The sequence below is a fragment of the Hylaeus volcanicus genome, chromosome 6 (genome assembly GCF_026283585.1).
Source record: "Hylaeus volcanicus isolate JK05 chromosome 6, UHH_iyHylVolc1.0_haploid, whole genome shotgun sequence".
Lineage (NCBI taxonomy): Eukaryota > Metazoa > Arthropoda > Insecta > Hymenoptera > Colletidae > Hylaeus > Hylaeus volcanicus.
In genome coordinates, this window is record NC_071981.1 from 21,064,369 (window position 1) to 21,088,307 (window position 23,939).

Below are 23,939 nucleotides of genomic sequence, written 5' to 3' on the forward strand. Positions count from 1 at the left end.
GGATATTTTTATATTCGATGTTATTTGAAGATCAACACACGACTATCCAAATATGACTGTGTAAAAAATGGTGGTTAATTATAATATCTGTACCTTCGAAGCAAACGATTTCATAGATTTGTAGTTCCTGTCGATAAAAATAAACGAAACACCGTGTACATTCAATATGAAATCGATCGTTGGTGGTTTCTTGTATGGTTTGCGCCAGTATCGGAATTTTTATCCCAAGCGTTTTCAATTCCTCCAGGAGCAAGAAATTAAACTGCTGCCTGCTTTAGTGGGTCAGGTCCGGGAGCACCGTGAAACTTTGCGGAACAATTTGCACCTGATAAACCCATGCATGAAGATGACGTTGGAACAATGGTTTTGCAAATTCCGGTACGAAATCGGTCGTTCGCAGCGCGATGGTCTCATCTCGATCGATCGACGGGCTTTCTTTCAGAAATTTCCGGCTTATCGACCTGGAGCATATCGTGGAGTACGCCGATAGTTGGGATCTGGCTCTGTTCGAAAGCACTCTCCGTCGTCAAATTGACAGGGAGAGGAACACGCTAAGGAAGTCTTGGTACAGTGGAATACAGGATGTATTTCTCGTGGTAAAAGATTCACGTTCAATTTCCACGTTTCCGTTCGCTGTGACAATTTATTTTACGCAACGTGACTTTTGTTATGTATTTTTCTTTATTTAATCTTTCGCTTCTACTTTTTTCTTCTTAAACTTTTCTTAAGATAACAGTACAATTACAGTGGGTGTAGAATGTATTCGTAGTTTCTTAATTTCTTTTTTTATAATCAATGATATTTTACATATTCTCAGAAGTCTCTAAAATAGATACAGTCCAAACAACATTTACCAGTTAATATAATTTGTAAAATTAACAAAAAAATGTGAAAAGTGGGTAAAAGTGTTATAGGAGCAATAAGTATTTGTACGATTCTTACGACGAACCATTGAAAACTCGTTATCCTGTTTCAAGCACGAGAACTTATTCTTTTACAGAACAACAGGAAAAATTTGGTTCCTAGCCCGTTGGAACGTGGCCGGTTCAAAAGATTCTTCGAGTGCATCGCCAAGATAATGGAGGCGCAGCTTCTGTCTGCGTGTGAAGATAGCTTGAAAGATTTGATGGATTTTATCATTCGCGGCCAGGTGAACTATTTCGAGCTGTCGCATAAGAGCGAATCCATTCGGTAATTATTCGTCAATTTCAGCCTGTCAAATGCGAGTTCAACGTGAGCATAATCGTCAGCGGCGAGCAGCTCATCTTCGATCCGTCCTTTGACCAATTCAAGGACGTACTTTGCGGCATCTTGGACCGCATATGCGCGGCTGTTAAAAATTTCAATAAATTGGAGACGCAGCTGTACCTGGATTGGTCTGGGCCGTTGGACACTCTGAAAGTATCGTGGAAAATTCTTTTCTCTTTTTACAGTTGACTTTTCTTCTCGAGATTTACGAACAGAGGATTAATGATTAATTGGCTCACAAATTTCTCGCCTACAGCCTAAAATAGACGAGTCCGTGGTGAACGCCTACAAACAGGAAATCGTCGATCTGATCGATCGAGAAAAGCAGATTCCCGAGAAGCTGTTGGTCGCGTTGCAAATGTAACCATCAATCGTCAGCCTGATTACAATTTTCCCTCGATCACGGGTCTCTTCGTTACAGACACGAGCGTTTGTACAACAACGAAGAGTACCGAACGGTGGAACGGTTTGTAAAGGACGAGAGCAAAACTCTCAAAGAATACGACGAAACGATAAAGCATTATCACGATCTCATGACGAATATTCCGGTGGACATTGAAAAGACGGAGTTCGCTGGCCTCTTCAAAGTGTCTAGAAAGATCTTTCTGGAGACGATCGTCGACAATGTCGCTGCTGTAAAGTGTCTTCTCACCGACACCCTCGTGAATAGGTATCAGCACGCAGCGAGAAAGTGAGTCTCTTGTTACCTTAAACGGGTATCGATAAAGTTATCCAAGGGAAAATTGATCAGGTAGCAGAAAGGTTGTTTCAGAGTCGCGGAGGAATACCAGGCTATAACTGATCGTGCTTTGGGCACGCCTGCCGACACAGCCGCCCTGATGGATCTGATAAGTTTCGTTAAAAGAGCCATAGACGGCTCTCTGAAGGACCTGGAGCAACGGCTTTACGAAATAATCGAGCACATCCTCCTCTTATCCGACTATCGCGTTCTTGCCGAAAGCGAGATAAACGTCACCAACACAGCGTTCCAGTGGTACCACAGGATACCTCAAGTCCTGGACGAGAACGAAGTCATCGTCGCCAACAAGACCATAGAGTTCCAGGAGGCACTTAGAGGTGCCGTTATAACTAAAGAAAAATATTGTTAAAAATTGTTAAATATTGGGAGAAAGGGAGACGTTCATATTTGAATCGAAATGGGTTGTAGATAGTTTTCGTATAAATGTGTTAAAGGATACAAATGTAAGAAAAGTAGCTGTAGAAAACATAGTCATGGTTGTCGAGGTATTCAGAAAAGTAAGGGTTGGTCACTTGGTAGTAGCTGAGATTGAGAAATGTCTGCTTAAGTTTCAGGATAATTTCTTTTAAGATTAATACATTAGTAAGCAACGGTAGAATATACATTTGTGATTTATGCTCTTTTTGTCGTTTCTGTGGTCCGTGAAAGATATTGTACAGTTTTTGGTCACATCGAACTGGCAACTCGAATCCATTCGTTTACTCGTAACGAGTCGACTTACCAGACCAAAAAATTAATGCCTTTCGCTCAACAATGCCCCAGCGTCGTTTTGCTCCCTTTATAATCCCATTCGTCGAGATCCGCGAAATAGCCTTCAGGTACATCCGTCACTTTTTTGTTCCATGAAAATTTACGCCCAGTTTAGAATTTTTTTGTAATCCAGGCCACCGGTTTCCAAACTATTCAAAAGTGCTCTCCGCCGAGAAAGAAAGAATTTCTTTTGGAGTACCGTTGAACATCGACAGAAAAATGTTCGGTTTAAATTTCTTCCTTACGAATCCACCCTATAACATTAATAATAACGTAAACTTCAATGTTCTCTCGTCAACAGTCAGGTACCGTAGGTTCGAGGACGAGCTGGACTCCTACGCGAAGCAAGTCGACGAAATCCAGTACTGGGGCGATATCGCGGAGGTGTTCAAGTACCAGAAGAGGGCCCAGAATCTGGAGAGCAGATTGATCGCAGCCATGGAGAAGATCGACAAGTTCAACGAAGAGGAGGCAGCGTTCGACTGGGAGATCACGCAATATCCGCGGCGCAAGCAGATCGCAGATCAGCTGAAACCTTTCAAGCAGCTTTTCGACGCGATCTGCGACTTCTTGACCAAATACGACAAGTGGATGAACTCGATGGTCGGCACCTACGATCCCGAGGATATCGATAACGACGTGGGACTCGCGTACAGGTGGACTCTTTTTCTCCTTTCGACGCAGGATTTTTATACGCGACTTGACCTTCTCTAAGAACTTAAACCAATTAGTTCGAATCCTTTCGATACATATTATTATATTTTTGGGAGGCTGATCTTTGAACGAGTAATACACGTACCATCTTCGATGTTTGGTAAAATGGGCTCAAGTGGGTTCGAAGAAATACGATATAAACATTGAATATTAAACGCAAGCTTTCATCAGAGAAATTTCAAAATATTCTTGTCTTATTCCAAGGAGTACTTCTCAAAGACATTTCATAAATTAAGAATACGAAACTGACCAAGAACCGACTGCGATAATTAATTCAGAATTATGTATTAATACATAATAACTATAATATAGTTATCCTAGCTCTATCGTAAGAGGTCAGAATTCTCAGTTAAAGTATAAATGGGTTCAATGATTAATAAGACACCTTGATCCGATCAGAACGATCTACAAACTGGAGAAGACCTTCCAAGAGCCAGACCTGAAGAACCTGGCGATCAGCGTGCGCGAGAAGATCGAGGAGTTCCGTGATCACATGCCGATCGTGAGCACGTTGGGCAATCCAGGGTTAAAGGCTCGCCATTGGGAGCAAATTTCGGAGATCATTGGCATTCCCATGAAAGTGGACGCCGATTTAACGCTGGCCAAGGTCCTGGATATGGGTCTGGGCGCGCTCGTCGAGAAGTTCGTGGGCATTTCGGATAACGCGTCGAAGGAAAACACTTTGGAGAAGGCTATCGATAAGATGCAAGAAGACTGGGCCAATTTATGCTTCACGGTGAACCCTTTCAAGGACACTGGCACCCACGTCATTGCGGGGGTTGACGACATACAGCTGCTTTTGGACGACCACATCATCAAGACGGTCACTATAAAGAACTCGCCCAACATAAAGCCGTTTGAAAATAGAATACTGTAAGCAGAAATGAAACCACTTCGGGGAATGGTGACTTACGAGCTTTGTTCCGTTCATTTTTACGTTCAGTTTCATTTTTAAGGGTGCAAAGATGCAATGGATTCTCTATAAGGGGTTTTTAGGATTTTGTTTTTTAATTAGGTCATCTTTCACATTTAATTGTAACGCGTACTTTCACCGAACGAATAGGGTATGGGAGTTCAAGCTGCACTTGCTGCAAGACATTCTGGATCAGTGGTTGCGGGTGCAGGCGATCTGGATGTACCTGGAGCCGATATTCACGTCTCCGGATATCCAGCAGCAAATGCCAGACGAGGGGAGGAAGTTCTCCGCGGTGGACAAAGCTTGGCGCGACATCATGAAGATCGTTCACTCGGATCCTCGAGTTCTCTCGGTCATCGAGATCGATAAAATGCTGGAGAGGCTGAAGAAGAGTTTCGGTCTGCTAGAGGACATTCAGAAGGGCCTGAACGACTACCTGGAAAAGAAACGGCTATTTTTCCCCAGGTTCTTCTTCCTCTCCAACGACGAGCTGCTGGAAATTCTGTCGGAGACCAAGGATCCCACTCGGTGATTTAAACTCGAATCGTTTCACTCGATCGCTTCGACGACTCTGGGTCATTAATGACTCGGCTATTGGAAATGTTTCATAAAATAACGACTCGTGTTCTTGTTGGACTCCTTATTACAATCATTATTTTTAATAATTCCCTCGAGTCACGATATATCGAGAACCATGAAACGTTACGATTATACAAATATTATTTTTTCTACGGGTCAGAATCGATCCCAGAGTCCGCTACCCTCGCGACCGTCGCCCGATCCATGATTCGAGAGTTCGTACGATCGCGAGATCGCAATTTACCGGGATCGCAACGCTGCGTTACAGAGTTCAACCGCATCTGAAGAAGTGTTTCGAGGGTATACACAGGCTGAAGTTCAACGAGGATCTCGAAGTGCTCGCGATGACGTCCACAGAGGACGAAGAGGTGGACCTGGTGGACATAATATCCACTTCAGCCGCCAGAGGACAAGTGGAGAAGTGGCTCATCGAACTGGAAGCAATTATGCGGCGGAGTGTGCGGCATGTGGTGGACCAGGCGATACGGGCGTATCCTACCAAACCGAGGAAAGTCTGGGTGCTGGAGTGGCCTGGACAAACGATCCTTTGCGTTGGCAAGACGTATTGGACTCTGGGCATAGAGGAGGCGATGTTGCACGGTGTTCAGGGCATGAACAAGTACTTGGACCAGTGTCAGACGGAGCTGAACGAGATTATATTGATCATCAGGGGGAAACTGTCTAAGCAGAATCGCATCACCCTAGGTAACTATTGAACTTACTCTCGTCGAGGATCGTTACATACACGTATTACATATTTCAGAGGCTCTCGTCACGCTGGACGTGCACGGCAAGGATGTGCTCGCAGACCTCTGCGAGGAGAAGGTCATTAAGAACACCGACTTCAGATGGCTTTGTCACTTGCGATACTACTGGCTGGTTAGAATCATCCTTCGAGTAGAACAATTTTCTATCAACGTTTGGTCGTTCCATAAGTCTATGCTTCCTATCTATGCCTGCGATAGAGAGTTCGTTCCCTGGTGTCGTTGAACCCAATAGCAACCTTCCTTGCAATTGCTTGAAACTAGAGTTTTACGGGGACTCCAAGTACTTGCCTCGATGAAACGTAAAAATGGAGAGGGCTTATCTTTCTATTCTCTCTCTTGGTCGGCTTATGGTGGGTTCGTTAGAATAAGAACCCTCCTGCTGGTATTAAGAATCAGTCGTCAGGCGTCCTCTTGTCGTTTTACAAACGTTGATAATAGGCTAACGCCTGGCACCATGGGGCGAGCCCTTCTGACTCTCGATAACCTTGGACACTAGACTATGCCTGCGGCAATCGAGGCTTTTCCTGCAGCCAGACGTTTACGAGTGTTTTTTTTTTCTAGGAAGAGAACATGTGGGCCTACATGATCAACTCCTACCAGCGGTACGGCTACGAGTACCTCGGCAATTCCTCGAGACTGGTGATCACTCCACTGACGGACCGTTGCTACCGAACCCTCTTCGGCGCCCTCAGTCTCCACCTGGGCGGTGCTCCGGAGGGTCCAGCCGGCACCGGAAAGACGGAAACGACCAAGGACTTGGCGAAGGCGGTAGCCAAGCAATGCGTCGTGTTCAACTGCTCCGAGGGACTGGACTACATGGCTCTAGGGAAGTTCTTCAAAGGTCTGGCATCCTGCGGTGCCTGGTCCTGCTTCGACGAGTTCAACCGAATAGACCTGGAGGTCCTGTCTGTAGTCGCGCAGCAGATCCTGACTATCCAACGGGCGATCAACAGTGGCGCGGAAAAAATGATCTTCGAGGGAACGGAGATCTTCTTGGACCCAACCTGCGCCATCTTCATCACGATGAACCCTGGCTACGCTGGCAGGTCCGAGCTACCTGACAATCTGAAAGCGTTGTTCCGTCCCGTCGCCATGATGGTGCCCGATTACGCGCTGATCGCCGAGAACACCCTCTACTCGTACGGCTTCTATAACGGCAGACCCCTCGCCGTGAAGATCGTCACAGCTTACAAGCTCTGCTCGGAGCAGCTGAGCAGCCAGCCCCATTACGACTACGGCATGAGGGCCGTCAAATCGGTCCTGGTAGCCGCTGGCAACCTGAAACTCAGGTATCCGGACGAGTCGGAGGACATTCTGATGCTGAGGAGTATCCTGGACGTAAACCTGCCCAAATTTCTCGTCCACGATCTACCCTTGTTCGAGGGCATCGCCTCGGATCTCTTCCCCGGGGTTGTTCTTCCTGCTCCCGATTACACCCACCTGAACGCCTGCACGTTCGATGCATGCGCCGAGGCGAACATTCAATGCACGGACTTCTTTCTGGAGAAGATACAGCAGATATACGAAATGATGATCGTGAGGCACGGATTCATGATCGTCGGGCTCCCGTTCAGTGGCAAGACCTCCGCGTACAGGATGCTGGCCGATTGCCTCGGCCTCCTGGAGGACCGCAAATTGATGGACGAACACCGGGTGGAGATAACGGTTATTAATCCTAAGGCGATCACCATGGGCCAATTATACGGGCAATTCGATCCGGCCTCGCACGAATGGAGCGACGGTATACTAGCTGTCAGCTACAGAGCGTTCGCGACCTCCACCAATCCGAACAGGAAGTGGCTGGTCTTCGACGGGCCGGTCGACGCCCTGTGGATCGAGAACATGAACACCGTGCTGGACGACAACAAAAAGCTCTGCCTGACCTCGGGCGAGATCATCCAGCTGGCGCCCACGACCAATCTGATCTACGAGCCCATGGATCTCGAAGTAAAGAATCCAGATTTCGGAAATATTTTCTGAATATTGTTTATTTTCTTCGCGACCAATCTGATCTACGAGCCCATGGATCTGGAAGTAAAGAATCCAGATTTCGGAAATATTTTCTGGACATTGTTTATTTTCTTGAGGAAAGAGAATGTAGATTCTTTGGGTACTTGGATCGGTATAGAGTTTATCAGGAAGTGGACGTGTCGATCTATACTATTGGGAAGATCTATGGTTCCTTTACAAGACTTTAAAGTCGCTCTCATGTTAAAGTTAATCTCGTGGGCTTTTCTTACTTTTCTTTTTGTATTCGAGGAATAACTGATTCGAAGAGAACAACGACCTTGAATACTAGGATTTTGAGATAGCCTCGATCTACTTATTATATAAACTAATCATCGAGCGTTCATATCGCGTAGTTATCGATATATCTTCTTTATTTTATGAATGTTAGTTAGTTGAGATGTCGAACCGCAATGAAGATAACGATATTTAGTTTGTTTACTTCCAGTGAAGTTTAGCACGAACTCCTTTTATTCTAAACGCTCAGGATCTCCAGAAAAAATTGAACGAAACTTATCAACATTATTCTCGTATATTCGAGTAATACCAGAAGGAGTTATTTAAGGCGATAAGGCCACAGTGACTCACCCTTTACGTGTCGACTTTGGGAACTATCGATTTTCTTTTGTACAAAAAAAAATGGGCCACCCGAGTAACTCTCATATCGTTAAAGATGAAAAGAAGCCTATCGCACAAAGTGAACGTAAAAATATAACGTTTTGTTAAAAACGATGCGACCTTGACATTTTTTACCACTTCAACTAACGAGCAAGCTCGCCGTTACATGTTCCATTGTCGTTAAACGAATTTTACCTTAAGCGAATTCTCGTTTTAAGCAACGTTACGATCGCTTGGGTTGCTTTAATTGCGAGGTGACCGATATCTGACGTAATAACAGGTTGCATCGCCGGCCACGGTCTCGAGATGTGGCATGATTTATATGGAACCAGTCAGCTTGGGCTGGACACCTCTGTTGACCTCCTGGTTGAACACGTTGCCAGACACTTTTACGGACCACATCAAACAGCACTTGGACAGCATGTACGCGAGATTCTGCCCACCTTTGCTGCATCTAGTTCGGAGAGCGGGAATTAAGGTTCGAAAGATTCTAGCTTTCGTAGACCAATCTAGGATTTAGCGTTGAAATATATATCTATCTCTTTAGGACTTGATAACAATGCCCGACGCCAACCTAGTAAGATCCGTGATGTATCTGTTCGACTGTTTCCTCGACGACTTCCACGACGAGAAGTATCTCCAAACGTTATCCGATTTGGACATGAGAGCGCAAGTGGAGGTAGTTCAGAATCAACATCATTACTAACCGATAAGTAACTAGTTTGTGATTTCAATCGGCAACTAATTACGTTTCTTTAGAGTAGCTTCGTGTGCTTATAGTTTCCGAGATATTGGACCATAGAAGTTTATCTCGTCTCGTATTTCAGGGTTGCTTCTTCTTCTCCTGCATTTGGGCGATGGGCGGTACCTTGATGGTGGACTCTCGCGACTCTTTCAGCGAGCTCTTCAGAGCCCTGACGCAGAGGGAGTTCCCCGAGGACGTCAGGGAACGTTTCGACATTTCCGAGGACACCGCAGACCCGCCGAAACCGTACGTGGTGAACTTGCCGTTAACAGGGAGCGTATTCGATTACAAGTACATCAAAGAGGGCAGAGGCAGATGGAGGCCGTGGACAGAGGATCTGGCAGACGTTCCGTCGATCCCTAGCGACATGCCCGTGAATCAGATCATCGTCCCAACGATCGAGACCGCTCGTTACTTTCACCTGTTCAAGCTTCTCATTTGCCATCGCAAACCAGTGCTGGTGGTTGGTCCAACGGGGACCGGGAAGTCCGTGTACATCATGGAGTTTCTGCTGAAGAACGATCCGGAGACGTTCAAGCCGATGTTCGTGATATTTTCGGCGCAGACCTCGGCCAATCAGACCCAGGAGATCATCATGAGCAAACTGGACAGGAGGAAGAAGGGACTGTACGGAGCTCCGCCAGGGAAACATTGGGTGGTGTTCGTGGACGACCTTTCCATGCCACAGAAAGAGGAATTCGGGGCACAGCCCCCTATAGAGTTGCTGAGGCAGTGGTTGGACCACTGGACGTGGTACGACTTAAAGGAAATGGCGCCGATAGAGCTGGTGGACGTTCAGTTGGTATGCGCGATGAATCCACCGTCCGGTGGCCTCGATGTTACACCGAGGTTCAAGAGGCACTTCTTCACTCTGGGCATCTCAGAATTTTCCGACGAAGTTCTGACCGTTATATTCAGCACCATAGTGTCCTGGCATCTCAACAGGAGAGAGTTCCCAGACTATTTCTTGCCTTGCATCGAGTACATCGTCTCGGGCACACTGGACGTATACAAGAAAACCAGGAAGCATCTTTTGCCCACTCCAGCCAAGTGTCATTACTTATTCAACTTGAGGGATTTCTCGAGGGTGATCCAGGGCGTGCTGCTGTCCACGCCTGAAACTGTCAGCGACACCGTAAGCGTGAAATCTTCTTTTTATTTTATTCGGTTTATTGTTTTTTTTTTTTTAAATTACAATATATACGCGTTGATAGCATCCTTATCATTGGATGCTTCTGTATCATCGCATTAGTTTACTTCGGGTTTGTTCGATCTTTTTACCAAGAGATTGTTCGAAGATTAGCACCATTAAACGACAAAATATTTTTGACCATTCAATAATAAATAATTTATTTCAGAGGCCATCTCATCGCATTTCTTAACTCTTTGTTTCATTGAAGTTAATCGATTTATCCAACGAACGGCACATTTATGTGTCTATTTCCTCTGACTTTAAATGAAATAAACGAAAATATTAAGCTTCTATGTCAAGGTGGGCATGTCGCGTTTATGGGTGCACGAGGTCCTCCGCGTGTATGGGGATCGCCTGGTGGACGATATGGACATAAAATGGCTCGTTGAACAGATACGATCGACCGTGTCCTCGTCCATGGACGACGACTTGGATCGGATGTTTGAAGATTTGATCACAGAGCCGGAGGGTTCGGTACGCGTTCTCCTCGATTTAGATCCGTCCAAGTTAACAATGTCTTCAATGTTCTTCAGATTTCCATCAAAGAGTTTCGATTGTCATTAGGTGACGTACATGGAGCTACGAAATCTGATCTACTGCGACTTCCAGGACCCTCTGGCAGACAGGAAACTGTACACAGAGGTGGAGAATTTGGATGACCTTACCGCCACGGTAGAAGAATATCTCGCGGAGTACAACTCTATTTCAAGGACGCCCATGAACCTTGTTCTCTTCAGGTCTCACCTCTTGGAATTCTCTGTAGCAATTCATTACTTGGTTTCGTCAATAGTAAACAAACGAGAGAAATAATATCGATTACTACTCCTCGTTCCATTCATGTAGCTTTATTATTTAACAAAACGTCATCACCTGGTTCTCTTCAGGTTATACAATCTTCTGCATGAATACTACGAAGACAAGGAATGAAACGAATGACCTAATACGTTTTTTAAAATAAAAACCAGACCGTAATTTCATTAGACAACTTTACTTTCACCAGATTCGCCATAGAGCACCTCTCGCGGATCTGTCGGGTGATGATGCAGCCGCGCAGTCACGTGCTGCTGATAGGCGTGGGTGGTTCGGGACGTCAATCTTTAACGAAACTGGCAGCCCACATCGCGGATTACGAGCTCTTCCAGGTGGAGATGTCCCAGCAGTACGGCGCGTACGAGTGGCACGAGGACGTGAAGAGTATCCTGAGGAAGAGCGCCGCCAGCGACCTGCACACCGTGTTCTTGTTCATGGACACACAGATCAAGGAGGAGACGTTCCTAGAGGACATCAGTAACCTGCTGAACTCGGGCGAGGTCCCAAACATATTCGCCGCCGACGAGCTTTCCGACATCTGCGAAAAGATGAGAGTGATCGATCGTCAAAGAGACAGATCCGTGCAGACGGATGGCAGTCCGGTGGCTCTGTTCAATTTCTTCGTGCAGACGGTTCGCGAGCACCTGCACGTAGTCGTGACGATGTCGCCGATCGGTGACAATTTTCGCGTCAGAATTCGAAAGTTTCCCGCTCTGGTGAACTGTTGCACGATCGACTGGCTTCAGTCCTGGCCGGAGGACGCTCTACTGGCCGTGGCGACCAAATTCCTAGGCGAGATCGACCTGACGAAGAAGGAACGCGACGCCTGCATCGAGATGTGCCAGTATTTCCACACGTCCACCCAGGACCTGTCGCAGGAGTTTTTCAGACGAGCGAAGAGACACAGCTACGTCACTCCCACGTCGTACCTCGAGCTCATCAACACGTTCAAGGATCTCCTCGAGAAGAAGAGGAAGGAGGCGCTCGACGGGAAGGGACGGTACGAGGCGGGCCTGGAAAGGTTGGACAGTACTCACAAGCAAGTGGAGAAGATGCAAGAGATTTTAGTCGCCTTGCAACCGAAGCTCCTCGTCGCCGCCAAAGACGTCGAGGCAATGTTCCTCGACGTTCAAAGACAGAACGACGAGGCCGTCGCTATCGAGCAAGTCGTCAAGAGCGACGAGGAGGCCGCCTTGGTAAGGTGTTGCCGGTTTCGTGATCAAAGTCGATCTTATTCGGGGCAGTCCCCGCTTCGTAAATGCCACTCGTCGCTGTCTTTTATTGCGTTTTCTAGTTTCTTTTCCGGGTATAGTTGGCTGGCCTCGCGCCGAGTTGCGTTGACGTTAATGAGATTCGGACGTTATGCGTTTGCTTGGGCGTGTTTGCCCCAAGGAGCTGGCATTCAAATCCCGAAAAAGGGAACAAAGTGAAACGATGCTTTTGAGAGAGACAAACTTGCCATGAATGGAAGTGTACTGAGTAGCATAAAAGTAACGGGGTACCTACAGAAGAGGTACCAATCACCGAGATGCCACCGTAGAGGTCTAAGTACTCAGGGGGCATCCTTATTCATAAATCAATTTTCTTTTAATTTTTTCAGAACGAAAGAGCTTCATACTCGGCATTGATTTTTGGTCTTTGATATATTAAACTTCAACCCCTGTAAATTCACACTGTTAGGCGATGTCCAAAGACTACTCGACATTGCCCTCGTGTCCTCAGGTCGTTGCAGGAGAAGCCGATGCCATTCGCGCGGAATGCGACGCCGACTTGCAAGAAGTGATGCCGATACTGAATGCAGCCAACGCAGCATTAAACACTTTAACGCCTCAAGACATCCAGATAGTGAGGTCCATGAAGAGACCACCGGCTGGTGTTCGACTAGTCATGGAAGCTGTTTGCATCCTTAAGGTACTCTAATTGAACCCCTAGCATCGAGTTTCAAACACTGAAATATAGAACCTCGTTCAGTTTTTTTTTCGACGATTTGATGGCGTCGATGTTTTGTACATGGAACTTACCATGTCAAGACTCATGGTTTTCTAGTAATCCACAGAGGTCAACATACTGAAACACACTCATTCAAACATATAGAAATTATTCAAAAGTTAAGCGACATCAACGTCCAGTACCTGAAATTTCACGATTTCTGATCGAATTACTCCTCAAATACGAATACAAACCATAACCGAGACACGATCCTACCAGGACGTGAAACCAGAGAAGGTCCAAACCCCGACAGGAGCCGTGGACGACTACTGGAAGGCTTCGCTCCGCGTATTAAGCGACATGAGGTTCCTGGAATCTCTATTGACGTTCGACAAGGACAACATCCCGGAGCGAATCATGACGAAGATTCGCACCACGATCCTAACGAACCCTGACTTCGATCCAGAGAGGATCCGACACGTGTCCACGGCCTGCGAGGGTCTCTGTCGATGGGTGTTCGCGTTGTCGGAGTACGACGTCGTGGCGAAGATCGTGGCGCCTAAGAAGCAGGCCCTAGCTAAGGCCGAGGCCGATTACTCGCAGGCGATGGAGCAACTGAACCTGAAGAGGCTCCAGTTGCAGGAGGTTCGGGACCGTCTGGCGAAGCTGGAAGAGCTGCTGGCTGAGAGGAGGGCGGAGTACCAAGCGATGACCGACGAGGTGACGGAGTGCGAGGAGAAGCTGAGAAGGGCTAGAGAGCTGATCGGCGGCCTCGGCGGGGAGTACACCAGATGGTCGGACACGGCCAAGATGCTAGGCGAACGTTATTACAAGCTGACAGGAGACATACTGATCGGGTCTGGCGTCGTGGCCTACCTAGGAGTGTTCACCGCGCAGTACAGGCAGCAGCAGATCGAAAACTGGGTGGAAATCTGTTCGGAATTGGACGTGTACTGCACGCAGGACTTCCAGCTCACCCAGGTCCTCGGCGATCCTGTGTTGATCAGGTCCTGGAACATTTTTGGGTTACCCAGCGACCTCTTCTCCGTGGACAACGGCATCATCGTCACGAGCTCGCGACGATGGCCACTGATGATCGACCCCCAGGGACAGGCCAACAAATGGGTGAAAAACATGGAAAAGGAGGCCAACATCAACGTGATCAGGTTGTCCCAGAGCGATTATATGAGGGTTCTGGAGAATGCTGTCCAGTTTGGACAGCCAGTTTTACTGGAGAATGTCGGCGAAGAGCTGGACGCTGCTCTGGAGCCTCTCTTGATGAAACAGACGTTCAGGTCTGGCGGTACCGTGTGCATCAAGATCGGGGATTCTATTATTCAGTACTCCGACAACTTTCGGTGCGTTAGGGGGTACGTGCTAACCGTTTCGAGAAGGATCGTTGCGACCTTTTTGTTTTTAGGTTCTATATCACGACCAAGTTACGCAATCCTCATTATTTACCTGAAGTCGCGGTGAAGGTTACCTTGCTGAATTTCATGATCACGCCCATCGGCCTCGAGGATCAGCTTCTGGGGATTGTTGTGGCGAAGGAGAGGCCGGATCTCGAGTCTGAGAAGAATCAGCTGATCGTTCAGGGGGCTGCTAATAAAAAGTGGGTGATGTTTCTGGAGTGTCTAAGAATAACAGTATTTTCCATTCGAGGCATTCGTAATTATCTGAGCCTTTGCACTCGAGGTTTTTTTTTCGACTATCTACTCGAGATGCTTTCTTGGCATTCTATTGCCACGAATGATAAGCTTAGATCGACTTCGAAAATGAGATCTCTAGTTTGAGATTTGAGAATCAGGCCTAAAGAAATGAAACCTAAATAAACATTATTGCTGTCTGATTTGCTTAATGGCGACCTAGAGTCACCTCCAAAGGGTGAATCGACGATGTTTCTCCGTAGGATGCTGAAGGAGATAGAGGATCGGATCCTGGAGGTTCTGTCGACCTCCGAGAAGAACATCCTCGAAGACGAGACCGCGATCAGTGTTCTGAGCTCGTCGAAGCTTCTTTCAGACGAGATCGTCGCGAAGCAAACCGCTGCTGAGATCACGGAAATGTCCATCGACGAAGCGAGATTAAAATACACTCCCATAGCCGTCTACAGCACTGTCCTCTTCTTCACGATCGGTACAAATTTTATAGATAAAAGACCACGATTAGAATTCAGGAAATACTCTCTTTCAATTTTGCACATTCGTAGATCCACCCTCGATCTTCCTGTAAGTTTACAAGCGCGACGAAGCGTGGTAGTAAAATTTCAACGTTGACCGTTATTTTCCACGATCCATAAACCACGTTTTCTATTCTGTCGATTTTGAACATGGTCTCGTAAAGTATCTTTCGAATAGAGCGTAGCAATTTTCAACAGCTGTTCTGGCGAACATCGATCCCATGTACCAGTACTCGTTGGTCTGGTTCGTGAATCTCTTCAGGAACACCATCGACAACACGGATCCCGTCGAGGACATACAGCAACGACTGAAGGATCTCACGAGAGAATTTACCCGCTCGTTATACGTGAACATATGTCGCTCGCTGTTCGAGAAGGACAAGCTTTTGTTCTCGCTGCTGCTTTCGGTGAACCTGCTGAACAAGAAGGGGGAAATATCGATGCCCCAATGGATGTTTCTGTTGACTGGCGGCGTAGGCCTCGAGAATCCTTTCGCAAATCCCACGAATTGGCTACCCTCGAAATCCTGGGACGAGCTGTGTCGCTTGGACAGCGTGCCTGGGTTTCAGGTACGATATACAGTGCCGTAAGTATTCGTACCTTCGATATCTATCGAAGAAATTTGCCCAAATTAAATTTTAGGTTCAATGTTTCCGAATAAACTTTATTCGTATACATATTTACAACATTTATTTGGAAAGATCAAATCTAACGTAGACAAATTTCTTTAATAAACATAGGAGGTACGAATATTTATGGAGCTGACTGTATATAAACTTCGTAGCATTGATTTCATAATAAATGATTTTTCAACTTTTCATTCTTCCAGTTGTGTATTTTCATACGTGAAAGTCTCGTCTCCTATTTTTTGTACAGTTTCCTATGAAAAATGCTTCGATTTCTACACATGATTTCTCAATTTCGTAAAATTTCGTCGAGCGTGCAGAAATAACAAACTTCGAATTTCATAGTCACGTTTCACAGCATATGTTTTTTTTTCCAGTGCATTTTCACCGATCCACGCGCGTGGATTTTTACGCGAAAGCCTCTGCGAATACTTTATGAACAACCCGCGCAAAGTTCGTTGGCTTTGATTTCTGTGTTTAGGGCTTCAAAGATTCTTTCGCGAGAAACATAGACGCTTGGAAGGTCGTCTTTGATCATATGGAGCCTCACACTTTACATTTCCCAGCGCCTTACGACACAGCTACCCCTTTTGAGAGAATGCTCGTGTTGCGTTGTATCCGCCCTGACAAAGTCTTGCCTGGCGCTCAGCAATTTGTGGAAGGTAGGAGACCTCCGTAAAGGTAGACCGTTTCTTGTTGATCGACGTGGTAATTGAACGTCGCGTTTACAAGTTAATACCAAACAAATACCTCGGAAACTCAGTCGACGTACAATATCGGAGTTGTTGCATTTCAGTGTCTGCAATTTATTTGGTCCGAAATCAAAGCTTAACTGGGAATTTTATAATCGATCCTTTTCTTATTTTTTTCGTTTCAACCATCTCTTTTGCGCCAACATTTGGTTACCTTTGAAGGAGATTGTAATATTAAGCAATGTATTCCGAGTCCTTTTCTATGTATTCATTATTTATATTTCCATTCTCCTTTTCCATCTTTCGTTAAATCAACGTATACGCGATTAATTAAAAGTAACGTAGAATAACAAAGGGAATTTCAAGGCCCTAGTTCAACCTAGGAGAATGAGAGAAATGCCAGTGCTTTTCGAAACAACGAATGGTTCCGTGTATATAGCATTAAGATGCGCCCAAGCTTCGTTGCACGCCAATTTTCACTCCCCGTTTCGACAGAACAATTGGGTCGCCGCTACATCGAGGTGCCGCCCTTCGATTTGCTGTCTTCCTTCTCGGACTCTTACTCCTGCATCCCTCTCATATTCGTCCTGACGCCCGGCGCCGACCCCATGGCGATTCTACTGAAATTCGCCGACGACCAAGGCTTCGGCACCAACAGATTGTTCTCCCTGTCTTTGGGTCAAGGACAGGGCGTTATCGCCACGCAACTGATCGACGAGGGAGTGAAGAACGGCACCTGGGTGGTCCTGCAGAATTGTCACCTCGCCAAGAGCTTCATGCCAGAGCTGGAAAAGGTGAAAAAGCAAATTTTTAATTCCAGTCTCTGCGAGGATTAAACTTTCGTGCTCCATATAAATAGCTTTCCTTGCATCCACAACTGTCTCGATTATCCATCGTTTTCTTCCTTCTTCTTGCGAAGTGAAATCTGTGATTTCCTTTTTACAGATTTGCGAGACTTTCACTCCAGAGACGGTGCATCCAGATTTTCGATTATGGCTGACCAGTTACCCCGTGGACCACTTCCCAGTCAGCGTTCTACAGAATGGCGTTAAAATGACCAACGAGCCACCGAAAGGGTTGCGCGCAAACATAATCAGGTCTTTCTTGCAGGTAACGATTAAACGCGAATATGTACACCTGCAAATAAATAAGAGATACAGCCAAGAAAGAACGAGCAAAGGCGTAAAATAATTTTAAATGAAATGTCAGGACCCGATATGCGACGAGGAGTTCTTCGAAACGTCGAAGCAGAGCGAGACTTTCAAGAAACTTCTCTTCGCTCTGTGCTTTTTCCACGCGATCATCCAGGAACGGAGACAGTTCGGTCCGATTGGTTGGAACAATCAGTACGAGTTCAACGAGACCGATCTGCGTATCAGTGCGTTGCAGCTGAAGATCTTCTTGGATCAGTACGACGATGTGCAGTTCACTGCCTTGAAGTACTTGACAGGTATGAATGCGCGAGTACAGGTCCTGAAAATCACTGCAATTATTCAAAGAATTTTCAAAAAACAGATTCCTAAAATTTACTTCCAAACTGAATGTGAATACCATATTCATCATTTCTTTTTCATTTGTTTACCTCGAGTTCTACATCTACCTCCTATCAACATAAAGTGTTCGATAATGTAAAGCAAACGTAGAACTTTCGATAACTTCGACCTCCAAAATGAATGCATTATAATTACAACGTCCGTACTTTTCCTTTTCACCTGCTCGGCCTCGAGCCCTTTTTATAAATCTCTAGCACAGCGTCGAATTCGAATCAGTGTCGCTTGGTATCTGTTCGAATCACGGTAACGCGTCAACGTGATATGGCGTCTCCGATGATTCGGGGACAAGTTTAGGGCACTCGATGGCTCGATTCGTGATTAATTTGTCCCAGGCGAATGCAATTACGGCGGACGCGTGACAGACGAATGGGACAGGAGAACTTTGATCACCATCCTGGCGAGATTCTACTGTCCGGAGCTCATCGCGCAGGAGAGATACTTGTTCGATCCGAGCGGCGTGTACTATGTGCCCCCAGTCAAGGATCACAGCGAGTTTCTGGATTACGTTAAGTCTTTTCCGATGGCCACTGCGCCCAGTGTCTTCGGTATGAACGAGAACGCTGACATCATCAAGGATCAGCAGGAGACCACGCTGATGTTGTCGTCGATATTGCTCACCCAGGTGAGGATTGCTCGAAAGTAACGTTCGACTTTACTTTCACACGAATAATCACGTTTCTTTATTCAATAGTCTGTTCAGGGTATCAAAGTAAGTAATTTTAACAATTATTTCGAAGATACGGTAAGAGATTTTCCGATACTTTTTACTATTTTATGCGTATCGTAGCTGAGGAAGTCGAGGAGAAAGGTGAGAGAATGTTTTCTATGTTAATTCTGCGAATAAATAATAGACGTGATACGTTCAAGAAGGAAAGAGCACCCTGGAAGTGATAATATTGACGCTAAACCTACACGACGTTAATTCGTAACTATTTCTATCGTGAATTCATATACATACATATAACATATAAGAACCGTATACAAATATTTGAAAACGGTCATTCGACCGATCGTGGTATGTTTAGTGTTAAAATACGTATTATTATAAATTGACAGGATATGCGTAAGACGATACGGTCCAATTAGAATACTTTTTGATAAGAGTTACTTTTCATGTCCGGTACATCTTATCCTCTCTTTTCCGCGGAGGTACGCTTCTTCGCCCCGCCCCATTAATTTTTCAACAGTATTTTCCGTCGTACATTTCTTTTTCACAACCATCGGGGCGACAATTATTCCGCGGATAAAAGGCAATTCCGTTCGCTGGCCGCGTTCCAAAACGCGACAAGGAGGAATCGCGGTCCAGGGGTGCACGTCGTTCGGCCGGCGTACGAAAATATTATCAATTCCCGTCGAACAAAAATTTCCCAGCGGGATCGACGATGTCGGGCGTTATCATTATCTTCGTTCATTAATTTCGAGACAATTAAGGCGCGCTCTGGGCCGCCCACAGGACGGTTTCGTGTTTCGCAAATATAATAGCGTTCCTTAAATGTATTCTGCGTGACGAATTGTGCGGATTACTAACGAGGCACCGTGTTGCTCCGTCCTCCAATTAGGACACCGGTGGAACGGAAACAGACACAGGGAAATCGCCCGACGAGACCGTCTACGGGGTGGCGTCTGATATTCTGTCAAAGTTGCCGAAGGACTTCGATCTCGTCGCGGCACTCGAGAAGTATCCGACGTTATATAATCAAAGCATGAACACGGTGCTGGTCCAGGAAATGGGAAGATTCAACAAGCTTCTGCAAACGATCAGGAATAGCCTCATAAATGTTCAAAGAGCGATCAAAGGTAAACGACTAAGCGATAACCACCCTCACCCGGGCTGCTCGATCGATTTTTCACGCGCTGATGAACGCCGATCTAAGGTCTGGTGATCATGAACTCGGACCTCGAGGAAGTCTACGTATCGGTAATTACCGGGAGGATACCGAAGATGTGGATGAGGAACTCCTATCCCTCCATGAAGCCGTTGGGTAGCTACGTTCAGGATTTCTTGAAGAGGCTGGCGTTCCTTCAGGTATCCTCAATTAACGAGAAAGTTGCTCTATCTATGTCGGTACCGCGGCAAAAATATTGCTTGTTAGTATTGACACGACGATGAAGCTAATTATAGCTCGACTTGTGGAGAGTCTTCGGTATTTAATCGTACAATTTTAACCCTTTAACTTGTAACAACGTGCGAGACTCGCGGCACAGAATTTGAGTCAAACACGAACAAAAATGGAATATTATACTCGATTATGGCATTCACGATCCTGCAGTAAATGGTAGGTTAAAGGGCTAATAAGAATGTACTCGCGACAGCGCATAGCGTTTATTCGCGCTAGAAAGTCCAATAATTGCGTCAACGATATCAAACAGAACAAAGAAAAGTTTCTTCTTACTCGGGCAGATGTTATCAAACAGATTCATTTTTATCACCCCTCCTATTTTCATTGTTGTTCGAATTCGTTTAACCTTCTCGCAGTTGTGGTACGACGAGGGACCACCAACGTCCTTCTGGATCTCTGGTTTCTACTTCACCCAGGCGTTTCTCACCGGGGCGCGTCAGAATTATGCGAGGAAATACTCGATCCCCATAGATCTCCTCATCTACGATTTCATGCCTCTGAAACAAACTGTATTCCCCGAGCCGCCAGCCGACGGTGTTTACATTTACGGTCTCTTCCTAGACGGTGCCCGTTTCAACATGAAAACGATGAAGCTCGACGAGTCCCTGCCAAAGATTCTGTACGATGACGTTCCTTACGTGAGTCTTTTTCTTGCATCCTGCTTCGTAAGTACGCAAAAGTGCGCGAGGATTCGCGTAAATACAACGATATTTATATTATTATTCGAGTTTCAACTCTTACGAAGTTACTCGCGTTGAAAATTTATTTTCCTATTCTCTATATTAAATGACGAGGTTCAACGAAAGGGTGTTTGAGCTCGCGAAAAATGTAGCGTGCTAGCCATTTTCTTCTTGTTCGCGTGTATGTACACTGACAAGAAGAGACCCAGAAGTGGAAAAGCTCACTTTTAATGAGACATGTACCAAATTGTAGGTCTTGACATGGGTTACGAAACTTGTTAAGGAGCGTCCACTTTCCAGCCGTATATGACCACATATGTTTGAGATAAACGGAATTACGCGTCAAAATATTGACAAAAACGATGACGTTGGCTCGGGGAAAGTGCCGATATATAATTAATATTTGTAGCTGAAACCAAACGATACTGAACGCATACGAGTACCAAGATGGCGTACATAGTAGATGCGCAACCCCTAAGAGAAGGATTGCGTTATCAGTTACAAATATTCGTTAAAAAAGAGAGATATCAGAGCTTCCTGTTCCTTTCACGAAGATATACAATCAATCTATTCATAATATTTTTTAATTTCAACCCCTTTTATCTTCAAAGCGAGTGGTCACATACGTTCTTGTACTTCAGAGGCTCGAGATGTTATATTTTCATAGTTGGTCAGATTTAACATAGTTATATAGCTAATAATAATATTCTCGAACCATTAATCTGGATCTACAATGTTTCTAAATTTTACATTCTTATATTTCTAATTTTTTGCTCTAATTGCTTCTAATTTATTTCTTCAGATCTGGCTGATACCGGCGAAAAGGGACGAAGTACCGGAGAAGCACACGTACACTTGTCCCGTGTACAAAACCGCGGAGAGGAAGGGCGTTCTGTCGACGACTGGCCACTCGACGAACTTCGTAATCGCCATATGGCTCCCGACGGAGCATCCGCCGGAGCACTGGATTCTGCGAGGCGTAGCTATGCTCTGTCAATTGTCCGATTAAACCAATTATTACGTACATCGCGAGCTGCGATTACTCTACGTGGATCGTTCTGGTCAGGATAGTTCGAAAAGATTCATTCTACCTCTGTCTCAATCTTGACCTTCCGCGAATTAGGTATTATCGAAATATCGAGTGGATAAAGGAGAATACATTGTGAAATGAATAGTATTCTCGTGAAAACGTATAAATTTGGAAAGTTCAGTCTGATCCATATAGTTTAAACCGAGTCCAGTGTGAGTTTTCTAAATTATTGCCCTTTTTATCTAAGTATATTATTTATATTATCTATGATCACCGAAAGTGTTCATCCTTGTATTTTGACTTTCTAAAACTACTAATAAGTGTTTATTCATCCATCAGTTTATCCATCGTGCTGCAGGAGTTTTTATTCAAAGTTCAACTACAAAAGATAGAAAACCAATTAGAACAGGGTACATATTTTGATAAATACTCTACGATGAACAATCAAGAAGAACGAACTAATTTCTCTGTGTTTTGCCATACTGATTTTTGGAATGCTCCTCCTCGTGGCAGGTCGAAAAGTAAAAATCGATTTTCCGTCCACGTTGAACCGTAAACCACCCTTAACTCTTTGCAACACGGTAGCCCAGGCACGGGTGACCAATTAAGATAATGTTCATTCGAGCACCCCGGTAAGCATCAGTGACCACTTGGTTCGGCAACCCCCGCACATGCACACCGGCTCGCAAGGTTACCACATTTTCATGTGTTCCATCACTTTCGTTTTCCATCGATCTCCCTCGCCCCGAATCCCCTCTGTGCAGACTGCACTCAAACCCGCTAAAATTCCCTGCGGCCGCAAAGAGGAGATCTCATCCACGATCACCCAGAACTCCGCCCTCGAAACATCTTCGCCGTCGACTTTCCGCAAAGCCACTCCGGAGGTGGAAATCCCTGCCCTGGAATATTCCTGGGAAGCCCCGTCGCCTGAAATCGCCATGGAATCCCGCCCGTAGACTCGGTGCCCCCCCCCCCCCTCCCCCACCCCACAACAGGTGGCGGTACATCCGGGTCAGAGGCTTGGCCCCCCCACGTGTCCAAAATCAATCGAGCGTCGAACGTTTCGCCGTGAAAACTGTTCGATGGGACCGCACCGTGTAAAAGTCATCGATCGTGGACGATGGGTCGACGTTTGCGCGACCCGACGAGCCGAAGGAAAACGTGGAAATCGGCCCGCGGGTACGCGGCTAACCACTGGTCGCCCTTCGACGCGAACGTCGTCGTCCCCGCGGCGACACGGAGATTGGGGGCGGGAGGAGACGGGATCGAGGCTGTATCCGTACGCGAAATCGAGATTCCTATGCAAACGGTTATCGTAAATATTGCAACTCGTGGTATCAAGAGCCTCGCAGCCAGGTGTACGAGAGAAATTTCGAAGGCGGCGTGCGTCCGCCGGAGATAGCGCGATTCCGTCGGCCTAGGACCCAGCCGACGGGGTGGAACGTTGGAGGAGGACGAGGGAAGGGGGAGGATGAAACAGCGGGATGAAAAACAGTAGGATGAGAGAGGAGCAAGAGGAACGGGTGGGAGAGGTGAGCCACGGTGTATATTCAGAGGCAGGTCGATTTGGGAGGTGGAGAGTGACGGGGGTGGCTAGTGGGTGGCTTTAGGGGTTGGTGGCGGCACCCTGTCTACCCGGACCGAGATCGCCGGAGGCTCGTTGCCTAGCGACCTCGTATTGATCTCTCCCCGTATCTCGGCTTTTCCCCTTTCCCACGTGATATTCACCCCCTTTCACCCTCGCCGTTCTAACTCCCCCTCGGCCGTGGGTTCCCTCATCCAGGAGCCCCATCCCTCTTCATCTCTGGTTACCGTCTTCGTTCGCTTCCTCTCTTCCACTTCTCTCCTCTCCTATCGCTCTTTCTCCCTTTCTTTCTTCCCTTCTCGCCTGGCTCGCGAGAGAGATCCCTCCTTCTCGTTCCACGGTTTTCTTCTTCGCTTCTTCTATTAGGTTTTCCTTCTGTTTGCGCGTTTCGAGTGCCCTCGGCCCGTGCCAGAGAGAGAGAGAGAGAGAAAAATGGTGT

At 46.3% G+C, this 23,939-nt stretch overlaps 1 protein-coding gene across 1 annotated transcript; it reads left to right on the plus strand.

Annotated features, from left to right (window-relative positions):
* The first annotated feature begins 1,866 nt into the window (after positions 1-1,866).
* Positions 1,867-22,198, plus strand: LOC128878319 (dynein axonemal heavy chain 7). Its single transcript, XM_054126434.1, has 27 exons — positions 1,867-2,325; positions 3,060-3,414; positions 3,872-4,345; positions 4,536-4,916; positions 5,236-5,672; positions 5,731-5,846; positions 6,296-7,681; positions 8,640-8,837; positions 8,907-9,038; positions 9,187-10,239; positions 10,597-10,770; positions 10,861-11,033; positions 11,297-12,302; positions 12,829-13,017; positions 13,315-14,393; positions 14,456-14,647; positions 14,945-15,171; positions 15,413-15,783; positions 16,322-16,502; positions 17,028-17,326; positions 17,478-17,642; positions 17,742-17,982; positions 18,418-18,707; positions 19,645-19,882; positions 19,960-20,111; positions 20,562-20,843; positions 21,688-22,198. Exons 1-27 carry the CDS (start codon positions 2,088-2,090, stop codon positions 21,892-21,894), a joined length of 10,236 nt encoding a protein of 3,411 aa, XP_053982409.1. The 5' UTR covers positions 1,867-2,087; the 3' UTR covers positions 21,895-22,198.
* Positions 22,199-23,939: the final 1,741 nt, after the last annotated feature.

Bases quoted from the DNA above. Each gene is read 5' to 3' on its own strand.
- LOC128878319 (XM_054126434.1), top strand. From the start codon at position 2,088: ATGGATCTGATAAGTTTCGTTAAAAGAGCCATAGACGGCTCTCTGAAG. The intron at 14,648-14,944 runs GTGGGTGATGTT...GTTTCTCCGTAG, and splicing joins CAGGGGGCTGCTAATAAAAA to GATGCTGAAGGAGATAGAGG. The intron at 17,643-17,741 runs GTAACGATTAAA...ATGAAATGTCAG, and splicing joins TAATCAGGTCTTTCTTGCAG to GACCCGATATGCGACGAGGA.